At 43.9% G+C, this 19,935-nt stretch overlaps 1 protein-coding gene across 1 annotated transcript in view; it reads left to right on the top strand.

Annotated features, from left to right (window-relative positions):
- Positions 1-19,935, top strand: part of LOC144820016 (polypeptide N-acetylgalactosaminyltransferase-like 6) — a 607,986-nt gene that overhangs the window by 240,582 nt on the left and 347,469 nt on the right. The window contains exon 3 of the mRNA XM_078677677.1: positions 763-880. Coding sequence (XP_078533803.1) covers positions 763-880 — 118 coding nt within the window. The remainder of the gene's footprint in view (positions 1-762; positions 881-19,935) is intronic.

Below are 19,935 nucleotides of genomic sequence, written 5' to 3' on the forward strand. Positions count from 1 at the left end.
GTCAGGAGGGTGCCTAGGGACTCACCCCTCCTGACTATAGATTTATTGCTGCCACCACTGTCAGTCTACCACAGCCATAATGGAGAGGGCAGTAGCCACTCTCTGAAAAATAGGGGTGCACTAGGCATGCCCCCTCGACCTCAGAGCCAAGCTCTAAGGTCTCAATCCATGTAAACAGGGAGACCCTCAGTGGACATGTATGATTGTCATGCTCACTGAGGTAGGGATCTAGAAACTATACAGTAGCTTTGGAGCGACTTGCCTGGAGATTAGCATAAGGCAGGGGAAGCACTCTCTCCAGAGACATGCAGGAGACTTCCCGTCCCAACATCTATGCTATAATCAACAGTTTGAAATGGGAAGTCGAGCCCGCAAATTACTGACACATCAATGGAGGAGGTGAATAATTCGCAAACAAGAAGACCCCTTTCCCTCTGGGTGTTGTATCAGAGCTGCTGGGGGTGTTGTGGGGGGGGGGGGAAGCAAGTAGGCAGTTGCTCCCAACAAGAAACATTATTTATTTTTTAAAGGAGCACTTGTTGATTTAACAAACACAGGTTGCTTTAAAAAAAAAATGCATTTAGGAATGCAAATGCCTTTTAGTACATATGTTGCCAGTCTAATTGAACTTTGTGACCAGTCTTATTTACAATTGTTGCTCATATGCCAAGGACTGTGCTCATATCTTTGTCGCAGATTGTCTGTCTTCCAACGGTCTTATTTTGTAATGTATTAACTTCGTTTGTTTGCAATCTTTTATAGGTCCCCTGTGATGGCTGGAGGTCTTTTTGCTGTGAACCGAAAGTGGTTTTGGGAACTAGGTGGCTATGACACTGGTTTAGAAATCTGGGGTGGTGAGCAGTATGAAATCTCATTCAAGGTAAGCAGTTGATATATATTGATTGTATAGATAAGTAATATATTTTATTTTTCTTTCAATTATGGCACAGCCCAATTCAAATCATTGAGAGTGGATCTAGCATAGAAGTAAATACAGACATGGGTGGACCTCTTTGTGTCTCTGAAGACAATGAGAAAGAAGACTATGTTTAGGGCCTTTTTTGCTGTAGAATATATTCATATTTTTCACATCCCATGTTACTTAAATGAAACTGGCAAAATCCAGATTCTTCATAATAGTACTGTGTTAGACTTGGCAATTTTTGCAGGGTCATCCTTGAACCTTTTGCCTTCCACCTGGTATTTTTTTCTGACCTGGTGTTGGTGGTTTTAGGACTCTGGGCGCTTTATCACTGCTGATTTACCAGTGGTAAAGTGAATGTGCTCTCTATGGTAAACATGATAAGATTGGTCTACACCTGTTTGGCGTATTTAATTTACCTATCAATCCCCTGTAAAGTGGTATTTCATATACCCAGGGCCAGTAAATCAAATGCTACTGGTGGGCTTGCAGCGCTTCTTGCGCCACCCACCAAAGTAGCCTTGCAAACCTGTCTCAGGCCTCTGCCATTGAAGGGCCTGTGCATGCAGTTTACTAACGCAGTGACATGGCACGTAAAGTGGTTGCCACGTCTGTGACTCCCCTTTTACTCCATGTCAGTTACCCCTAAGGTAGGCCCTAACTCGCCTTATGGGCAGGGTGCAATGTAGGTAAAAGGTAGGACATGTGCCTTAACTGTGTCCTGGTAGTGACAAGCAGCCATTTTGGTTTCTCACTACTGTGAGGCTGCCCTTTTATAGGCTCCCCCTCCCTAACCTCCAGCAAGTGTGCCGCTTGGGGCGGGAAGCTGGCAGGAAGACAGCGCAGATACACCGTCAAGCGGGAGCCTACCCCACATTCTTGTGCCAGGAGGAAGTAGGTTTGACTGCTGAACGCGAAGGAAGCAGTCCGCATAACCGAAAATCAGGTAAGGAGAGCCTGTCCGTGAGTGGGGCTCCCATAAGGAAGGGGAGAGCCCTTTATGTTGCAATGCAAGGAAGTGGGCAGAGAAGAAGGCGCCAGCAGAGCAGACGAAGACTTCGCTCTGTGTCCTGCACCTCCTGCTTCCATTGAGGGACTCTGAGGTGAGGCCGCCCCAAGCCCCGTGCCGCCATTGTCCGCGAGGCCCAGGAGGGATCCAGACAGACTGCAGCACCGAAGGGCTCACAGAGAGCTCTTTCCCGGCAGTTGGCTGTCTGTGCTCGGCAGATACCGTGTGTGTGTGAGCCCTGCCCCCGTATTGAATGTGCAGGGCTCCGGGGACATTCTTGTTGGCAGGATTGGGGTGGAATCTTGATGGAGGTCCTGGTCCTGCAGTTACCACAAAGCCCCCCCACAGTTAGCGCTGAAGCGCTAGGGTGGCAGAGTTGGAGTAGAGGTGCCAGTACGTCTGTGCCCTACATGTGTTGTGGTCAGTTGGCTCGCAGGAAGTTAGTCAGCATGTTCACGGCCTGATTACGCTGTGGGACTACATTGGGGTATATACTGCAAAGCAAATAAATTATGCTACGGCCTGATGTGGTTAGGCTTTGGGGGTTACATTGCTAAGGTTTGTATCCTGCACATCACCATGGTGATTTTATTGATGGGTGCACTCAGATAAGTGTTTACTATGGTTCATTGCTGATGATATGTATGCATAATGTTTCTTTTGTGGTAATGTGTGCCCTCTGAAAGTGGGTACTGTGGCACACCATTGCTAACACTAATGCCTAACCCGTTTTCACTAAGTGTACCTGTAGCAGTAGTTACTGGTTGCTTTTGCTAGCAGTGAATCATGAGTTAAGATGGTTAGGACAGTGGCCTGATTGGCCCTGTCATGCATATAATACCTGTAAAATCATACTAAGTGCCAGGTGGCACAGTGTATATATGTGATTACGTTCTAATGTGTTTTTTGAGTAATACAAAGGCTATTTTTGCTATAACCTTGTGTGGAGTTTCTTTTGTGGTGTGCCTAGTGTGATGCTCTCTGTGAGTGTGTTGTGCAAACGCTTTACACATTGCCCCTAGGGGAAGCATGACTTCTCTACCAAGCTACCAAGGGGGTGAGCACGGGTTATCTTCAGCGTGTAACTCCCTTGCCCTGACTAGATTGGTGGTTTCTGCCTGACTTAGGTGCATGCGCTAGCCAACCAAAAATCCCAGTTCTAACATACATAAATCTGCCTACCAACCACATTAATATTAGATCAAAAACGTAAGGACTGTTAATAAAACCTGGAAAATGCCTTTAAAAGCTAAGTCACTTGGCTTCCTTCTAGATGCTGTCCGCTGGATAATCATGTGTGCATAACAAATCACTGAATCATCACCCTTTCAGCTTCACATTTTAAACTAAATCAGCCCCCTTCATACTCCGTTCATCATGAGATTAGTATTTTGGTTTAGTGTGATTTTTGGTTCTGGGGCACCAACACAATGCTCAGTACCATACTGGATGGTTTCAGCACAATCATTGGCGTCTTCAGAGACCATTGTCCTCTGTCATCTTCAAAAGCAGAAACTAGTACGGAAATAACTAAATAAGCTCCAGGCTCAAATTCTCGGTCTCAAGGAGACCCATCGGTCTCAGACAGAAGGTTTACTATTTAAAAACCTTGACTCTCAGATGCTATCCCTCTCATGCTACTTTTCTGCCCAGAGGAGGATCTCACTTTTAACTCTGGATAGAAGGTGGCGGGTACTGCAGCAAAAGACAGATTTGGGAGGGCGCTGGCTGATAGCAACGATTCAGAAGGATAGTCATTGGCAGTAGCGGTCGGCAGTAGGTGTTTCTGTAGGGCGGTGACGTGGGCAGGGGGAGGGGCAGGGTGGGGGGTAGTAATGTATGGATTACGGAGTTTTACAGGTAAGTAAACATTTAAATAAATAAAACGAATTTTGTTTTTGCGCGCACTGCATCACTACAGAAACACCTACTGCCGACCGCTACTGGTCATTGGTTTACTGTCTGTGTGCTAAATGGTCTGTATATGGATGATCCAGAGGTCTTTGACTTCATTTAAGCTGAACTTAATCCTTGGGTCCCACCTCACATCCTCTGTGGTGATTTTAAGGTGACGCTGCCCCCTCCAATTCTTTTTCCCAGAATGTATCCTCTGACCAGCTTTCTGGTGACCCTGAGTGACGGGGGGCAGTTCACCAGCTACTCTCCTCATGTGCTCTGGTTTACTTTTGGCAGTTTAAGCATCCTTGGGATCTGCGGTTTACATTTTACTCTTGCTTCAAAAAACTTTTTCCAGGCTGGATATATTTTTAGTGAGCAGTACTCTGGTTTCTTCCTCAAGTATTAACGCAACACGCTGGTCCTGTCAGGACACAACTCTCTGTCATTGTGTATTTCATAAGGGGGAGGTTAAGCAGGCATTAGTACCTCAGAGGTGAACATTTGAACATAGGCTTCCATTGGAAGATGGGTATGTTAGCTCTATGAATGCACATGTAAGCAAATTCTCTGAATTCAGTATCGGATCACCTCCACTCCTGGTGGTCTGGGATGCTCTTAAGGCTTAATGTCGAGGACAGACTCTCCAATTTGCCTCCTTTCAACTGAAGGCGGAAATGATAGAGGAAATGGTGGCCCGATGGGCTCTCAGTGTTTTAGAAACTGACCTGGGCAATTGTCTCACGGTAAAGGACAGGCCACATGCATACCTGCTATGGGAGCAGGCTACAATTCTCAGAGCCCCCCTTAAGAAACAAATCTGGGATAGATCGATTAAAATGTTTTAGGGCTTGGCACTTGACCTACTTTTAAAACAGTGAGCAAATGGGGCAAATTTTATTGTTTAGGGTAAGACATAGATCTAGCTCAAATAGTATTCGGCTGATCAGGCATAAGAATGGGTCACAGCAATTTGCTAAGCTTTCCGTATGGTTCCATCAGAACTTGTGTAATGAGGACTACTTATCCTCCCTGAGGATATCTTTCGATTTAACTAGCAGCATCTTACGCATATTGCAACTTGTACCCCTAATTTGGAGCTACCCATTACCCTTGGGGAGGTCGATGATGCCATTATCCCTCTGGCCAGAGAGAACGCAACTGGTCCCAACCAGCAACCAATAGAGTTTTATGCTACTTTCTCCAGTACCTGGCACCAGTGTTGAGGGACCTGTTTAATTCTCTCAATTTGTTGGATAGGGTGCCTGAGTCGTGGAGGGAGACAAACATTGTTATCTTCCCTAAAGAGAGGAAAGATCCTACACTTTGTGAGTCATATCACCTAATTTCATTAATCAATTCCGAATTACAAATCTACACGCATGTCCTTGCTAACCGGTTGTCTGGTATTATTGCAGATATGATGGATCCAAACCAGCATGGTTTATCCCAGGACAGGACACAACATGTCACGTCAAAACTGCTATTATGGCTCTTGAGGTAGCCTTGGTCTGGGTGGATCAATTGATATGATATGGTTGGACGCAGAATAGGCCTTTGATAGGGTCTCCTGAACCTTCCTAAAGGGAGTCATGGAGACTGTAGCCTGTGGCCTAGTTTTCATCTCAAGAGTCTGAGGTCTCAATTCAGGTCTCAAGGCAAAGATATGTAGTTTGGAGGAACAATCAGATCCCATTTCCATATCCTGCTAGACCAGGCAGGGGTGTCCTCTTTCCCCTCAGATATTCACTCTCTGTATTGAATCGTTTATTTAGTCCCTCAAACGAACATTAGAGATACAACCCCTGACTCTTTATCACTTTGAAATACAAATCTGAACTTACGCGGATGACATTGCCATTTTCACCCCTTTCCCAATTAGTGGTCTATGTGCTCTATTGGAAGCTGCTCAGTCATTTGGGAAAGTTGGGGGCTGTAAGTTAAATCAGGAGAAGACTCAGATTGTATCCACTGTGGCCCCTCCTGACCAGGACAGGAGGTGGGATCAGTTTCTGGTATATCTAGTGGTTACCCTAACTGTTAACTGTGAGATCTTGGAAAACAGCTATGGTAAGCTTTTAAACACTCAGGGGAGGTTTTTCTTAAGTGGAATTGATTGCTTCTGCCACTGCACTCTTATTACAAGGATTATCCTCCCTCAATATCTTTATTTTTTTTTGTCTCCCACATTTTCTAACGGTTGTTCTTTTTACAAAAGTCAAGTCATTATGGCAGAAGTTTATTTGGGTATATCGGAAGCCCCGGTGCAAGGTCCATTTCTTACAGCAGTCTAAGCAAAAGGGGGGTGGGTTCATTTCTGGTCCACAGACTCTATTATCTGGTGTCTTTTTTCTCATGACTTTGGTTAGTACTGGGAAGGGAGCACTGACCTTTGAGCCGTATGTTTAGTGAGTTCCTCCCGTTGGGGGAATCAATCATCTCCGGCATGGTCGTAGTATATATAATACATTTCAAGTGAACCGGGTTTAAGGCTTTAAAAGTCTTCCATCTTATTTGGAGTATCTTCAAGAAAATATTTCTTGGCATTACCTATTTCAACCAGCTCACATATTTGGGCTATAATCCCAGCTTTCCAGACTGTATACAGGAGGGTTACAGAAAGACTTGGGAAAGGCCAATCCCCTGACCTAAGGCCAAGTATTTGATGGGACGGTCTTTTCCTCATTTGATGATCTAAAGCAAAAGGTTTCTCACCCATCAACAGTCTTTTTTAGATATTTGCGAATGTGTCATTTTCTTTTTAGCCTAAGGAAGATGATCTGAGTTGTATGAACAATCCCTGTTTTGATCTTACTAGGAATGCTCCATCCAAGAGAAATATAGGGCTGGTCTATAAATGAATATATCTCTCAGCTCATTACCAGGTGGACAATGTGTTTCAGGAGAGGGCTCATAAGTGCAGTATTCGGCTTAACACGGAAGTCACATGCGCTGATCATAAGTATAGCAATATGTTGTTTCATTCAGCTTTGAACCTTTCCCTTATTAAAGTACACCATCGTAAATGTATTAAAGACTGTTATTACACTCCTCATCGTCTTCATACTATGAAGCTTCGGTCAGATTGTCACGTATTTGTGCATTGGTATGGCGCTCTTTTTACCTCCAGGAACCTCTTTTCTATGAAGTCACGGGGCAAAGTGGTGTCCTCTCCTATAGAGCCCCTTCTGTGCATCCTGTCTACTACAGTCTGGATGTCGCTAGCTTCGGTGAAAAGATACAATGGTCTCATACCGGGTGATTGTTATTATTTCCCTGCGGGGTTTTACTCTATTAGGTTGCATCTTAGCCCTGATCCTACATAGGTACAGATGAACAGAGGCTATCTCCTGGGATAAGTAAATCCTGTCTGCACCTAAGGATTGGGGTATTAGTGAACAGATGTAGCATGACCTGTTTGTAGTTTGAGTGTCTACGGCAGTCATATGTTGGTACCAGGTGTTGTGTAGGAGTGCATTGAGTAGTGCGTAAAGAAAACTAGCGCTTGGTTCAGTATGGGTGTATGTGAGGTGAGAGAGGTCCCTGGGCATACGTTGAAAGAATGTAGAAGGAGAGTTTAGGAGATAAGGCATACAACTAGCCCCGGAGGGGCTCAAGAGCACCCCAGCTAAATACAGCATGTACAGAAATACAAAAAATACTTACCTTAGAAAACATTCATAGGCTGTAGGATTGTCTTCGGTGAGATATCTGTCATCTGGTCTCCCAGAGGTGCCTTGTCTTGGTGCAGTGCAAAAAAAAAGTCTCTAAAAAAGTGGTTGCAAAAGTCAATTTTTAGCCTGTGTAACTTGAGCGATTGGCCTTGTGAAAGTTCTTTTGAGAGATTTGATCAAAGAAATGGCAGACCGCTGCTGTGATGGTGCATTTTCAGCTCAATAGAAGACCTTTAGGATAAGAGCTGTATTAACTTGGAAAAAAACACATTGTTAGGCAGTGGTTTGAAAAATTCCTGCGTTTAAATTTTACTGTTGGACTGGATGGTTATACTTTGAGCAAGTTTTTTCCTAGAAGGATGCTAGAAGCAGGCGCTAGGATCATCATCAAAACAACTGTATTCGGTCCTAGTTAGACCATAATAGTACAAACGATGTAAAAAAATATTCACAATAAAACACACAAGATAAAAACATTTCACGTACTATAACAATAAGCTACTTACAGCCAAGAGAATATAAACTATATAGCATTCTGAATACTTTGTCGGTAATCAACTTATATCAATAATAAATATGTTAAAAAACATACTTCAAATATTTTTTTTTAAAACAACATCTGAATACACAATTAAAATGCAACACAAATCTACAAATGGCTTCACCCCAAAACAACTGTAAACATTTACATTGTAATACTCACTTTATCAACTGACTTTCTCAACCTCAAAGGTTCCTATCTACATATGGCATCTGGCTTTGTGGTATTTTCGGAAAAGGCGCCTTTGGCCAAACGTGTTTTATTGCGGCCAATTTCCTCAACCCTGTTTGTGGTGCCACTATCTATCAGGATCGAACAGGGTTTTCTCTGGGTGCACGTTTGTCTTGGGGCTAAGTGAGACACCTCCTTTGACCTGTCACTCAATAGGCATGGGTTGTGGTTGCAGGACCTGTCTGACCACGTATCTCTGACTCAAGGTTGATGGGAGGTCACCCTGGGTGAATCCAACAGCAATGATACAATTTCATTAGAACTTCTGAAAATAATATGGCAGTCATTGATATTATTTTTATCAACATTCTCAACATTGTGGGTACAGTTGTCACAGCGTACTTCGACATTGTCTTTACTGATATTGACATAGTTATGCATGCCTAGATCATGGTGTACAGCAACATTGTTACTACTGGTAACAACATTGCATGCCTGGATTATGCCATACATTGACATTGTTACAGCCAGTCTCATCACTGTTGTGCAGGCATAGATTATGACATACATTGACATTGCATTTATGGGTATCGACGTTGTTATCAGTGGCGGCTCAGCGAGGGAGTTCTCCGGGGCGGTGGGGCGGGGCATGGAGGGGCAGGGTGTGGGGTAGTAAACTCCAGAATGCGGCGCAACAGAGTTGTGTATATAAATAAATAAATAAATAAAACAAATTACATTGTGCACTGCATCGCCAATTTGGCATTGCAGTGGGTGCAATGTAAAATCATTTTTTTTTTTTTTAATATACACAACTCCGTTGGGCCGCATTCCGGAGCTTACTACCCCCCACCCTGCCCCTCCTCCGTCTCGCTCCACCGCCCCACAGCACTCCCTCGAGAGCCGCCACTGGTTGTTATGCTGGCACAGTTTATGGCTTAAATTGGCATTGCATTTATTGATATTGCACATATCATGGTATTCATTGACATCGTATTCACCCAGTCCAACATTATCTTTAAGTAAATCAATAAATATTTGGTGCTGAAATACAAATTCTCCGCGCTGTGGTGAAATGCATCAAATGCATGAGGAATCTCCAAATACCAAGAAACATTACTGTAGTACTAGGAATTACAAAAGCTCTGCTGTGCAGATAACCTCTACAGCATCTTACACACCCTAGTACAGTGAAGGTCACATCTGGTGTTCTGTCAGTTTGTGGTAGGCCTCCTTGTGGGTGGCTTCCAAGGGATCCTGCAGTTGAACATCTTCTTCGCCTGGGGCATGCCCATATGTAACTGAACTAATGCCCCATTGTAAACTTATGATCTTGGAATATTGCCCAAGCAGTGGGTCCTATCTATAATTCCAATGTGCCCTTCAAAAACAGTTTTCTGCTCTATAAGTTCAATGTATTTTTTCTTCTCTACAAGTCATAATAGAACATTTTCAAAACTTTGCTTGCTCATGTGGATCCACTCGAGACTTCTTAATAAGATGATGCAGATCAAACAATTATTTTGATTTGTGCTATTAAAATTCCTTTGTGGAAAGTAAGGAAGTGCTTGTTGAAAACATCTATTACAACCCTATAATAAAAACAGATTACTGGAAATTATGTTGCCGGCTGTGTCTGGCAGTGGATCAAAAAGGCCTGAGGTGGACTCAGAAGTATGCAGCCTTGACATTCGGTGCGCTGAGATGCAATATCACCGGTCTGGGGCTTCTGAGCAGCACTTTGGGCACCGGCACTAATTATTTTCCTTAATAAGCACAGGGCATGCTGTTAGAGAAGCAGGTATAATTGGGGATTAGTTGTAGGATAACTACTACCATCACATTGAACGCTTCACAAGAAGAACAAGCCACCCTCTTACCGAACACACAGCCGACACAGTACCCAGCTACAGACTTTAAGGTATATTTGAAGTTAAACTGTGTAGATGCGTTTCAGAACGGTTACCTATTAGCAGGTAATTGGACAGTTCACCGGCGGCAGAGCTATTATATTTTTACGTGAGACAGTATATCAATACATAGAGAAATAGAGTGACAGTGAAAAGCACGTCCTTTTGCCATTCAACTGTTTGCATTTTAAATAATTTTGCATTGTTTTAAACAACCCTAATTTGACATTTGTCTCAGTAACATCAATGCGTAGCGATTTAGTATTGTGTGTCCCGTTTCCTATTATCATATTATCTGTCAGCGTGAACGATATAATTGGAATACACTGCGCTCCTTTTTGTCTGGGTGCCATGGCAACTGCAGAGACGGTTCGGATATCAGGTTGTCCCAGCCTGTTTTGCTCTCGTGTCAGATTCTTCGGGGACAGCTGCCAGGCTCTGGCCCGGGCCCCATTCATGTCGTAGTCATTCATTCATTTAAATACGAAGGGCAGGCCCGCAGGTCTCTCTCCTTCTTTGTTTATATTAAGCAAGGATTTTAAAAGCATTTGCACGAAGGCGATTATCCTCTCTAGCCGCGAGCAAGAGAATGCAATTCTTTTTAAGGAAGTCGGATGTTTTCCAAATCAAAATTCTATTTAAGTATACTGGATATTAATAACATTTCACTAAAACATGTCTAATGTACCCAAGTCAAACACTAACTCGGTTAGATAACACAAACAATGCACTGTTGCAAACAACACAAATGATCATTCGATACGTTTATGTAAACAAAGCTCTATTCTTAAGCATTCAGTGGTGGTTGGTTACCCAGGACAGAGACAATGTGAGTGTAGTTGGTGATTACTTCCGTTTGCAATGGGACGCGACACATGTTTCGCTTGGATACAGAACAAGCCCTAGAGCTTTCTCAAGGTGTGGTACAGCTGTAATGATGGTACTAAAAAGAGGCTTGTTCCCAAGAAAATAATTTAGGTCTACTAGTTCTGTTTGTATATTCTCCATGCCTGGTCCATACTCTCGTCACAGAACATCAGGCCATTCCATGTGAGACTACAGCACCAAAGGCCAGAGAAATAGAAGGGCAGATCACAAAGAGGATCATTTATATACTTTCTTTCTCAGTTTTAAAAGTTCATTTGTGCTATTGTTTTCTAAGTGGGCGATGTAAAATGGAGCAAACACGATTTTCCACAACCTGTATGCTTAAACATGTCCACAGCAGGGGGAAAATGAATTTGTTTTTAACTGTATATATAAAGCAATGAATGGGACTAAAAGTAAAAAAAAATCACTTTTCAAATATTTATAAGATCGTGAAAATAATATGGAGGGAAACAAATGTATTCTTAATACAAATACACCTTACATAGTGCAAATCGCTATTCTTTATGTTTAACAAAAGGTTTATGATTCACCAGCCGCGGCCCATGCAGGAAGTTCCTTGGGGCAGACAGGCGGGTGGGGGGTGGTATACACCAGAATATGGATGATTGCAGGAAAGTAAACAATTAAATTAATAAAACGAATTTCGTAGCACGCCCTGCATCGCATTTTGCGATGCAGGGCTCGCAACGAAATTAGTTTATTTAATTTAATTGTTTACTTACCTGCAATCATCCATATTCCGGTGTTTACCACCCCCCCACACTGCCCCTCCCCCACCCCACCTGTCTGCCCCACGGAACACCCTCCACGGGCCGTGGCTGTGACTCACATTTTATGTTTGGCACACTGGTACCGCTAGGAGGGGCCTATTGCAGTGCTACGGGAAAAAAAATGGACTTTAAGGCATGAAATAATAGGAAGCTTCACATATCAAATTTCTAAAAGAGAGTATCTTCCACTGTTGCTCATTACTTGTGCACTGTATATTGGCATACGCATCTTAATATGGGAGTGTTAGACATGGCACCCTTGGCCTGGCGTGGCTTTCCTCCTAACATTTTTGCCTCCAGACCTTCTGTTTGCTGACTTCGTTTTTCTGGTCTTAGGACTCTGATCACTTTACCACAGATAACCAGTGCTAAAGTGCTTGTGCTCTCACCTCAAAAGAATTGGCTTATACCCAATTGACATACTTAATGTACTTGTAAGTTTATTTATTTATGCCATTTCTAAAGCGCGCTGCAAACCTACGGGCATCCTGGCGCTGTGAAAGTGCAACTGAAAGTAAGCATCATGGGGCAGGATGGGGGGGGTGAGACATTTACTCCTAGGGCAGCTAGACTTTAGGGAAGAGCCATGTCTTTACCTTTTTTCGAAAAGGCATCAGTTGGCTTGTTTTCCTGATTGCAATGGGGAGGCTATTCCAGAGATGAGCTGCCGCTATACTACATACATGAGTAGCTTTCCTGATCCTAGGTATGCTAATGAGATTAGTGGAAGAGGAACGGAGGGTCTGTGTGGGCTCATACCATTTGAATTTGTTTTGTAGCGGTTTAGGACCCAGCCCATGCACTGCCTTAAAGACAGTGCATAGAGATTTAAAAAGGATCCTCTGATGCACGGGCAGCCAGTGTAGCTCGGCCAATGCTAGGGTGGTGGAGGATCTTCGCCCTCAATCGACCTTGGTAAAGTGGCACTACCTGTGCCTAGTGCCTGTAAATTAAATGCTACTAGTAGGCATGAAGCAGTTATTGTGCCCCCCACCCCCTCTTGAGTAACATTTTAAAAATCTCTCAGGCCTGCCATTGAGCCTGTGTATGCACAGTTTCAAACTACCATTTCGATCTGGCAAAGTAAACCTTTTCTAAAAATAGATAGGCCACCTTAGTGAACTAGTCTCATCCTGCACTTCTATCCCCCCTAGGGCTGCTATTAAACACTATTCATACAAAATTCATCATATGTCAACACATATGTAATCCTGAATGTCCTTGTTCATTATACAATCTTTATTCATTTATATATATGTTGATATAACCCAATGTATTTCGGGTCCCCAGATCCATCGAAAGGGGTACCTACAAAACAAAGACAATCGGAATGAAATTCCATCAGAAATAAAGATTACATGTTGTAAATAGACATTCAGAAGATGTGAAAGGTCATGTATTAAAAATCATTGCTTCAAGGCACAAGCTGCCAAAGAGGTTCTCTCTGTGAAGCAACAAATGTGTACAAGTCAAAACCAATAATGCATACATTTTAACACCCCCTCCTGCTTGTGTGAGAGGCAAAATACCTCGTACAATCTATCCTGCTATTTGGGAATGCTGTGAATATCATGGATCCGGGATGTCCATACACCACCAATGCTTACACTTTCAAAAGCTTCAATAAACAATCACATTCCCATAAGCCAAACATCCACTAAAGAACGCATGTCACAGATGTTATTAAATCCGACACTCCATTACCTTATTGAACACGCATATGTGATTCCTCCTTGCCTTATGCTGTTCAATGAGTCAAAAAACAATGTTGTGTTGTAAAAGTTAAAGGTTTCCTCATTCATGCCATCGTTACGAATCCTTGGGTGTGGACATAGAAAACAGACCAAACAAGTAGTTTCAAGTGCTCACAACTGAAACTACCACATGAATTAAAGTGCTCTAAAATCTAAAATAAATGTGCCAATTAAACCTCCGTGTAGTGACATGAAGAAAAGTTCTGGAATATTTTGAATAATCGAACAACTCCCTCACCAAACTTCCTCATCAAAGCCCCATTCTGAGGCCGAGTCCTCCCTGGTAGTAACACCCTACCAGGGTAGGAAGAGGTGGCAAATGATGAAGCATGTCACATTACGTGAGTGAGCCACCCTCGTCCAATTCTTGGAATTGCTTTGAATTTAGGTAACACAGAAATAGCAGCACACAGAGAACTCATTGGGTCTCTGGTACTAACCTGCTAAGTTGCTGATTACGAAAACAGCGTTTCTCTGAGGGTATCATGCCAATGTTTGTGTTTGTTTGAGTTAGTAAGTACAGGCATGAGCCCCATAATGCCCCTTTTGTCTCACCGTTGTGATAGTATATAATCGAACGATACCCTTAATGAGGCATGTTAAAAAAGTATTTTTCTTTCATCGATATTTCAACCTATCCATGTGTGTAGGTTTATATTGTTACATATGCAGATCTTTGAAAATGATCCTGCACTGCTCTATGCCATCAATGCATTTATGTGTTACAGCAAACAAATGATGGACGGAATGCTGACAATGCAAAAAATCTCCCCCAGTCAAAAGATCTGGGCTAAATCCATCGTTTTTTTGCCCACTACGCCACCCCAGTTTGGACCCAGCCATATGCAAATCAGTCTTGACCCTGGCCACCATGGGAACAGTCCAGACCGAACTGCCAGGCCAGGTCCTCCATGGACCGGAAACAAGCATCCTGGGACCGGTTTCAGGGTATGTTACCCTTCTTCAGCCAGGCTTCCTTGAATGCAGTGGCACAGTGAGCAGGGGACCCACGTCTGGGCATACCCATCCCAGTGAGGGCGAAAAGTGGTACAGCAAACACATGATGGACGGAATGCTGAAAATGCAAACATTCTCCCCCAGTCAAAAGATCAGTGTTAAATCCATGGTTCTGTTGCCCACTACACTACCCCAGTTTGGACCCAGCCATATACAAATCAGTCTTGACCCTGTGCACCATGGAAACACTCCAGACCGAACTGCCAGGCCTGGTCCTTCCTGGACCCGAAACAAGCATCCTGGGACCAGTTTCAGGGTATGTCACCCTTCTTCAGCCAGGCTAGCTTGAATCCAGTGGCACAGTGATCAAGGGACCCACCTCTGGGCATACCCATCCCACTCAGGGCGAAAAGTGTTACAGCAAACAAATGATGGATGGAATGCTGACAATGCAAACATTCTCCCCCAGTCAAAAGATCTGGGTTAAATCCATTGTTCTTTTGTTCTTTTGCCCACTACGCCACACCAGTTTGGACCCAGTCATATCCAAATCAGTCTTGACCCTGTGCCCCATGGGAACAGTCCTGCCTGAAGTGCCAGGCCAGGTCCTCTCTGGACTGGAAACAAGCATCCTGGGACCAGTTTCAGGGTATGTCACCCTTCTTCAGCCAGGTTAGCTTGAATCCAGTGGCACAGTGAGCAAGGGACCCATGTCTGGGCACATCCATCCCACTTAGGGCGAAAAGTGTTACAGCAAACAAATGATGGACGGAATGCTGACAATGCAGGCATTCTCCCCCAGTCAAAAGATCTGGGTGAAATCCATAGTCCTTTTGCCACCTACGCCACCCCAGTTTGGGCCCAGCCATATGCAAATAAGTCTTGACCCTGTGGCCCATGGGAACAGTCCAGACCGAAATGCCAGCCAGGTCCTCCCTGGACCAGAAATAAGCATCCTGGGCCCGGTTTGAGGGTATGTCACCCTTCTTCAACCAGGCTAGCTTGAATTCAGTGGCACAGTGAGCAAGGGACCCACATCTGGGCATTCCCATCCTACTTAGGGTGAAAAGTGTTACAGCAAAATAATTATCGATGGAATGCTGACAATGCAAACAATCTCCCCCAGTCAAAAGATCAGGGTTAAATCCATTTTTCTTTTGCCCACTACTCTACTCCAGTTTGGATCCAGCCATATGCAAAGCAGTCTTGACTCTGTGACCCATGGGAACAGTCCAGATAGAACTGCCAGGCCAGGTCCTTCCTGGACCGGAAACAAGAATACTGGGACCGGTTTCAGTGTATGTCACCCTTCTTCAGCCAGGCTAGCTTGAATCCAGTGGCACAGTGAGCAAGGGACCCACGTCTGGGCATACCCATCCCATTTAGAGCGAAAAGTGTTACAGCAAACAAATGATGGACGGAATGCTGACAATGCAAACATTCTCCCCCAGTCAAAAGATCTGGGTTAAATCCATCATTCTTTTGCCCACTACGCCACCCCAGTTTAGACCCAGCAATATGAAAATCAGTCTAGACCCGGTGCTCCATGGGAACAGTCTAAACCGAACTGCCAGGCCAGGTCCTCCGTGGACCGGAAACAAGGATCCTGGGACTGGTTCAGGGTATATCACCCTTCTTCAGCCAGGCTAGCTTGAATCCAGTGGCACAGTGAGCAAGGGACCCACGTCTGGGCATACCCATCCCTCTTAGAGCGAAAAGTGTTACAGCAAACAAATGATGTACGGACTGCTGACAATGCAAACATTCTCCCCAGTCAAAAGATCTGGGTTAAATCCATCGTTCTTTTGCCCAATTCGCCACCCCAGTTTGGACCCAGCCGTATGCAAATCAGTCTTGAACCTGTGCCTGTATGACATTCTTCTGCGCTGAACAGAGACGCCATTCACAAACGCCGATCAAAAAACCTAGTAAGAGACGTGTGATCCACCCATCCTGGCACAAATACAATTTTAATATTGTGTCGCTATTTAAATGTGGCTCTTTTGAGCATAACACATGTAGCTCAACACCAAAGCTCAATATCTTGATTGATCAACAACCAACTTATGTCCTGATTGAACCACTTATAAAAGGGTCTGTGAGAAGTTGGCCTGGTATATGATGCTCACTAGTTCTAGTGATCACCTTGTACCATGCCAAGCAACCCTTATGATGATTGGTTGTAAGTCAACCTTATAGACCAGCTATCCTAATGGTAGAAAGGACAAAGCAGTCTTAGGCTAAACTCTGTAAAGGCATGTGAAGCAAGCTGTTTTACCATATACACTCCCCTTGAATATGAAATGAAAGGACACCACACAGATATATATTGAAAATATATATATATTTATTTACTACAAGTATCCCCTATACTCTTTATGAGCACAGAAGCAAATGCGTTAAAACAAAACAGGGTTTTAACTGTCACTCCGCTAGGAGTATCCTGGCGCTGATAGATTGAAGGTGAGAGGGGGTCCTAAACGTGCTAGATTCTAGAGATGCTAAATCAGTGCAAGACAGAATGCATCTGAGGTGCTATATTCCCATGTCTTCAAAGCCTTCCTGAATTGAGTTTTTGTTTTCTGAAATCTTAAACTGATTGGCAGTGCGTTCCAGGCTTTGGTCCCCAGAGTGGCCACAGTTTTTCCTCCTTTTGTTATACATCTAAAAATGGGTGGTTTAAGTAGGTTGGCTGTCGAGACCTGAGAGTCCTACTTGTGGTGTAGGGGGAGAACCGTGCTGAAAGGTACTCAGGTCCTAATTTAAGTGTGGCTCTGTAGGTGATTAGAAGGTTTTTAGAAAGGATTCTCTTGTGAATCGGAAGCCAATGGAGGACTTTAAGTGCAGCTGATGCTTAAGCTCTACGTGGGAGCTTCAGAACTAGACGCGCCGCAGAGTTTTGGACAACTTGAAGTTTTTTTATAGTAGATTTGTTGGCTCCTGCAAAAAGGCTATTGCAGTAGTCCAGGCGCGAGAGAATCAAGGCCACTGCTACTAATATGCACACTGATTCTGCCCAAAAGTGTCGTGGTGGGCTGCCTACTAGTGCGGGGAATCTGTCTGGCAATTCCACCAAGTCCTTTACCATTTCCTCTAAACGCTTACTGCAACAGCACTTTTGTCTTTAAATCCTTATTTATTTTATCTGTCTTTTCTGATCAGGATGCTAATAATATTGAGTCCTATTCAAAATAACAGAGGGGAAATAGGTGGTCCAAGTACTCTCAGACGCCTTCAAATGAGTCGCAATTTCAGCAGGTAAATTAGAAACAAACCTGTCGACAATAAATCGAACACCAACTTCAAAAGACATATCCTGCACACTATAATCCAAGAACGTATCTTCAAACTGAGTAAAAAAATCATACACACTGTCAACCCTCTTTTGTTGATAAGTCGTAAACTTGTCCCAACTTACTTTCTTCAGCAGAATAAGTGAATGCGTAAAAGTAATAATGCAGCCTGGAAAAGCAAGTATCTTGGCTTGGGGCTTATCACCTGGCTTTCTTTCCTGATCCCATCCTTTAATCAAATCCCATCCCCACTAGGCAACATGGTCTTGAGTATGGACCGGTCTCCAAGTATCAACCAAAACAAGGAGGCCAAAGAACAGTTCAATGTCATCAAAAGTCATTACAGTAGAAGAGGCAGCCTCATCAGTTCCTTATAATAAGCAGTTAGTTTTTTTTCTAGGGTCGGGCAAATGAGCTTTAAGGGACAAAACATCACTCCTCTTTCAAGGACTATACACCCATTGTTCCGGAAAATGGGGCCCCTACGCCCGCTCTAGTAACAGTACTGCGCTGGTCCGTCAACTCTGGTATTTCTGGGTGATATATTGGATGAACATCTCTCATCAGAAACTGAGATACCGGGGTAGGACTCTTCTCATGCAACCTACCCCTATAAGCAATTAACGTCGTAATATTCCCCAAAACCTGGCCAGGCTCCATACCACTAGCATACATGCGATCTCCAATCTATATATATAAAAACCCAATCTTTTTTTCACCAAAGTGCCTGTCAACGGCCACTGTAACTCAGCCTTGTCCCTCTTATATTTATGCCATAATGTACTAAACATAATAAGGCCAAGACCATGCTTCACATACATATCAAAACTAGGAGTGGCTTCTGGAGGCGCCGGCTGTGCTTCTTCCAATTGAGCCACAAAAGTACCATATTCACAAAGATCCAAAACAAACTCACCTGATATGAGTAGATCAAACAAACCAATTCTCCACTGACAACTCTTCAGACCAAACAGTCAGATTCAAGGGTTTTGCTGTTCAAGACTCCCGTTGTGATGACCACTGGTTGAGCACCGTCCGGCGGGACAGAAGGGGCACCTGCGAGTATCAGGAACTCTTCATGCAGGGATCACTGATAAGTTAGTCTGACCCGACGATAGCCTCGACCTTCCCCTGTCCGCGGAAAGGGGATGGGTCACTCACCCGAAGGAGTCTCTGCTCGGACGCCAACTGAAGGAAGTTACCAGAGGGCTTAGCACAGGTTAATTTAAGATTGGCTTGTTCCTCACTGTGACAAGGTGTAAGGTTGCTTCTTAACCAGGGCTCACACTCTAGTCAACCAACAACCCAATTTCTTAGAGGAAGGCACTTAATGCGTAATTTGAGCTGGTGGTTGGAGGTGGGGCCCACCACCATTTTTTTTGAGGTTTGGAACTTTTTCTAATAATCATAGTAGATTGAGAGAGGAAGACCAGTGGAGAAGGAGAAGGGAGAAAAATGTGGAAAATTGTTAAAATAGCGAAAAAGGGAGAAGTCAGGGATAAAAAAGAACTTGTACGAGTGGGATAAATGGGAATTGTATGATGGTGGATGAAGAGAGGCAAGAAGGAGAATCAAGATTTGATAGCCTTGGCAATCTGCAACCTTGGCATTCAGGAGTGGCAGTCACGGTGAAGAACCGGAATAACCCACTTACTGGATCTCTGCGGCGGGGGAACCGCCCAAATCTTCCATACCCTTCATACGTAGTAAAAGAAGACACAGGAGCCTTCGTCTGCAGGAGGAACCCAGATTTATTCAATAGCCCGGGCTATGCAACAGAGTCCCAAGCTAGTCAGAGACAAGACAGAGGAGGCTGCTACTTCACTCTGTAGCTTCCAAGCCTTTTATACTTTTTCATACCAGTCTGTTGGCTGTTAGTTCATTGTTTAATCAAGGCAGTGTTTGTAGTTGATAACCATATCCAGACGACGTTTGTAGATGGTGACCTGGTCAAGGCTTGGTACACAAATCATTGTTCACTCGGCTTTAATCAAGGCTTAGTCTTTTCAGGTCATTGTTCAATTGCCATGATCAAAGCCAGGTCTTTCAAGTCATTGTTTAATCACCCTGATGAAGGTCCAGCAGTCAGATCATTGTCCAGATAACCTGATCACGGTGTCAAGGATGTTTACCAGGCTGGGAGCAGG

The sequence above is a fragment of the Lissotriton helveticus genome, chromosome 2_1 (genome assembly GCF_964261635.1).
Source record: "Lissotriton helveticus chromosome 2_1, aLisHel1.1, whole genome shotgun sequence".
Taxonomy (NCBI): domain Eukaryota; kingdom Metazoa; phylum Chordata; class Amphibia; order Caudata; family Salamandridae; genus Lissotriton; species Lissotriton helveticus.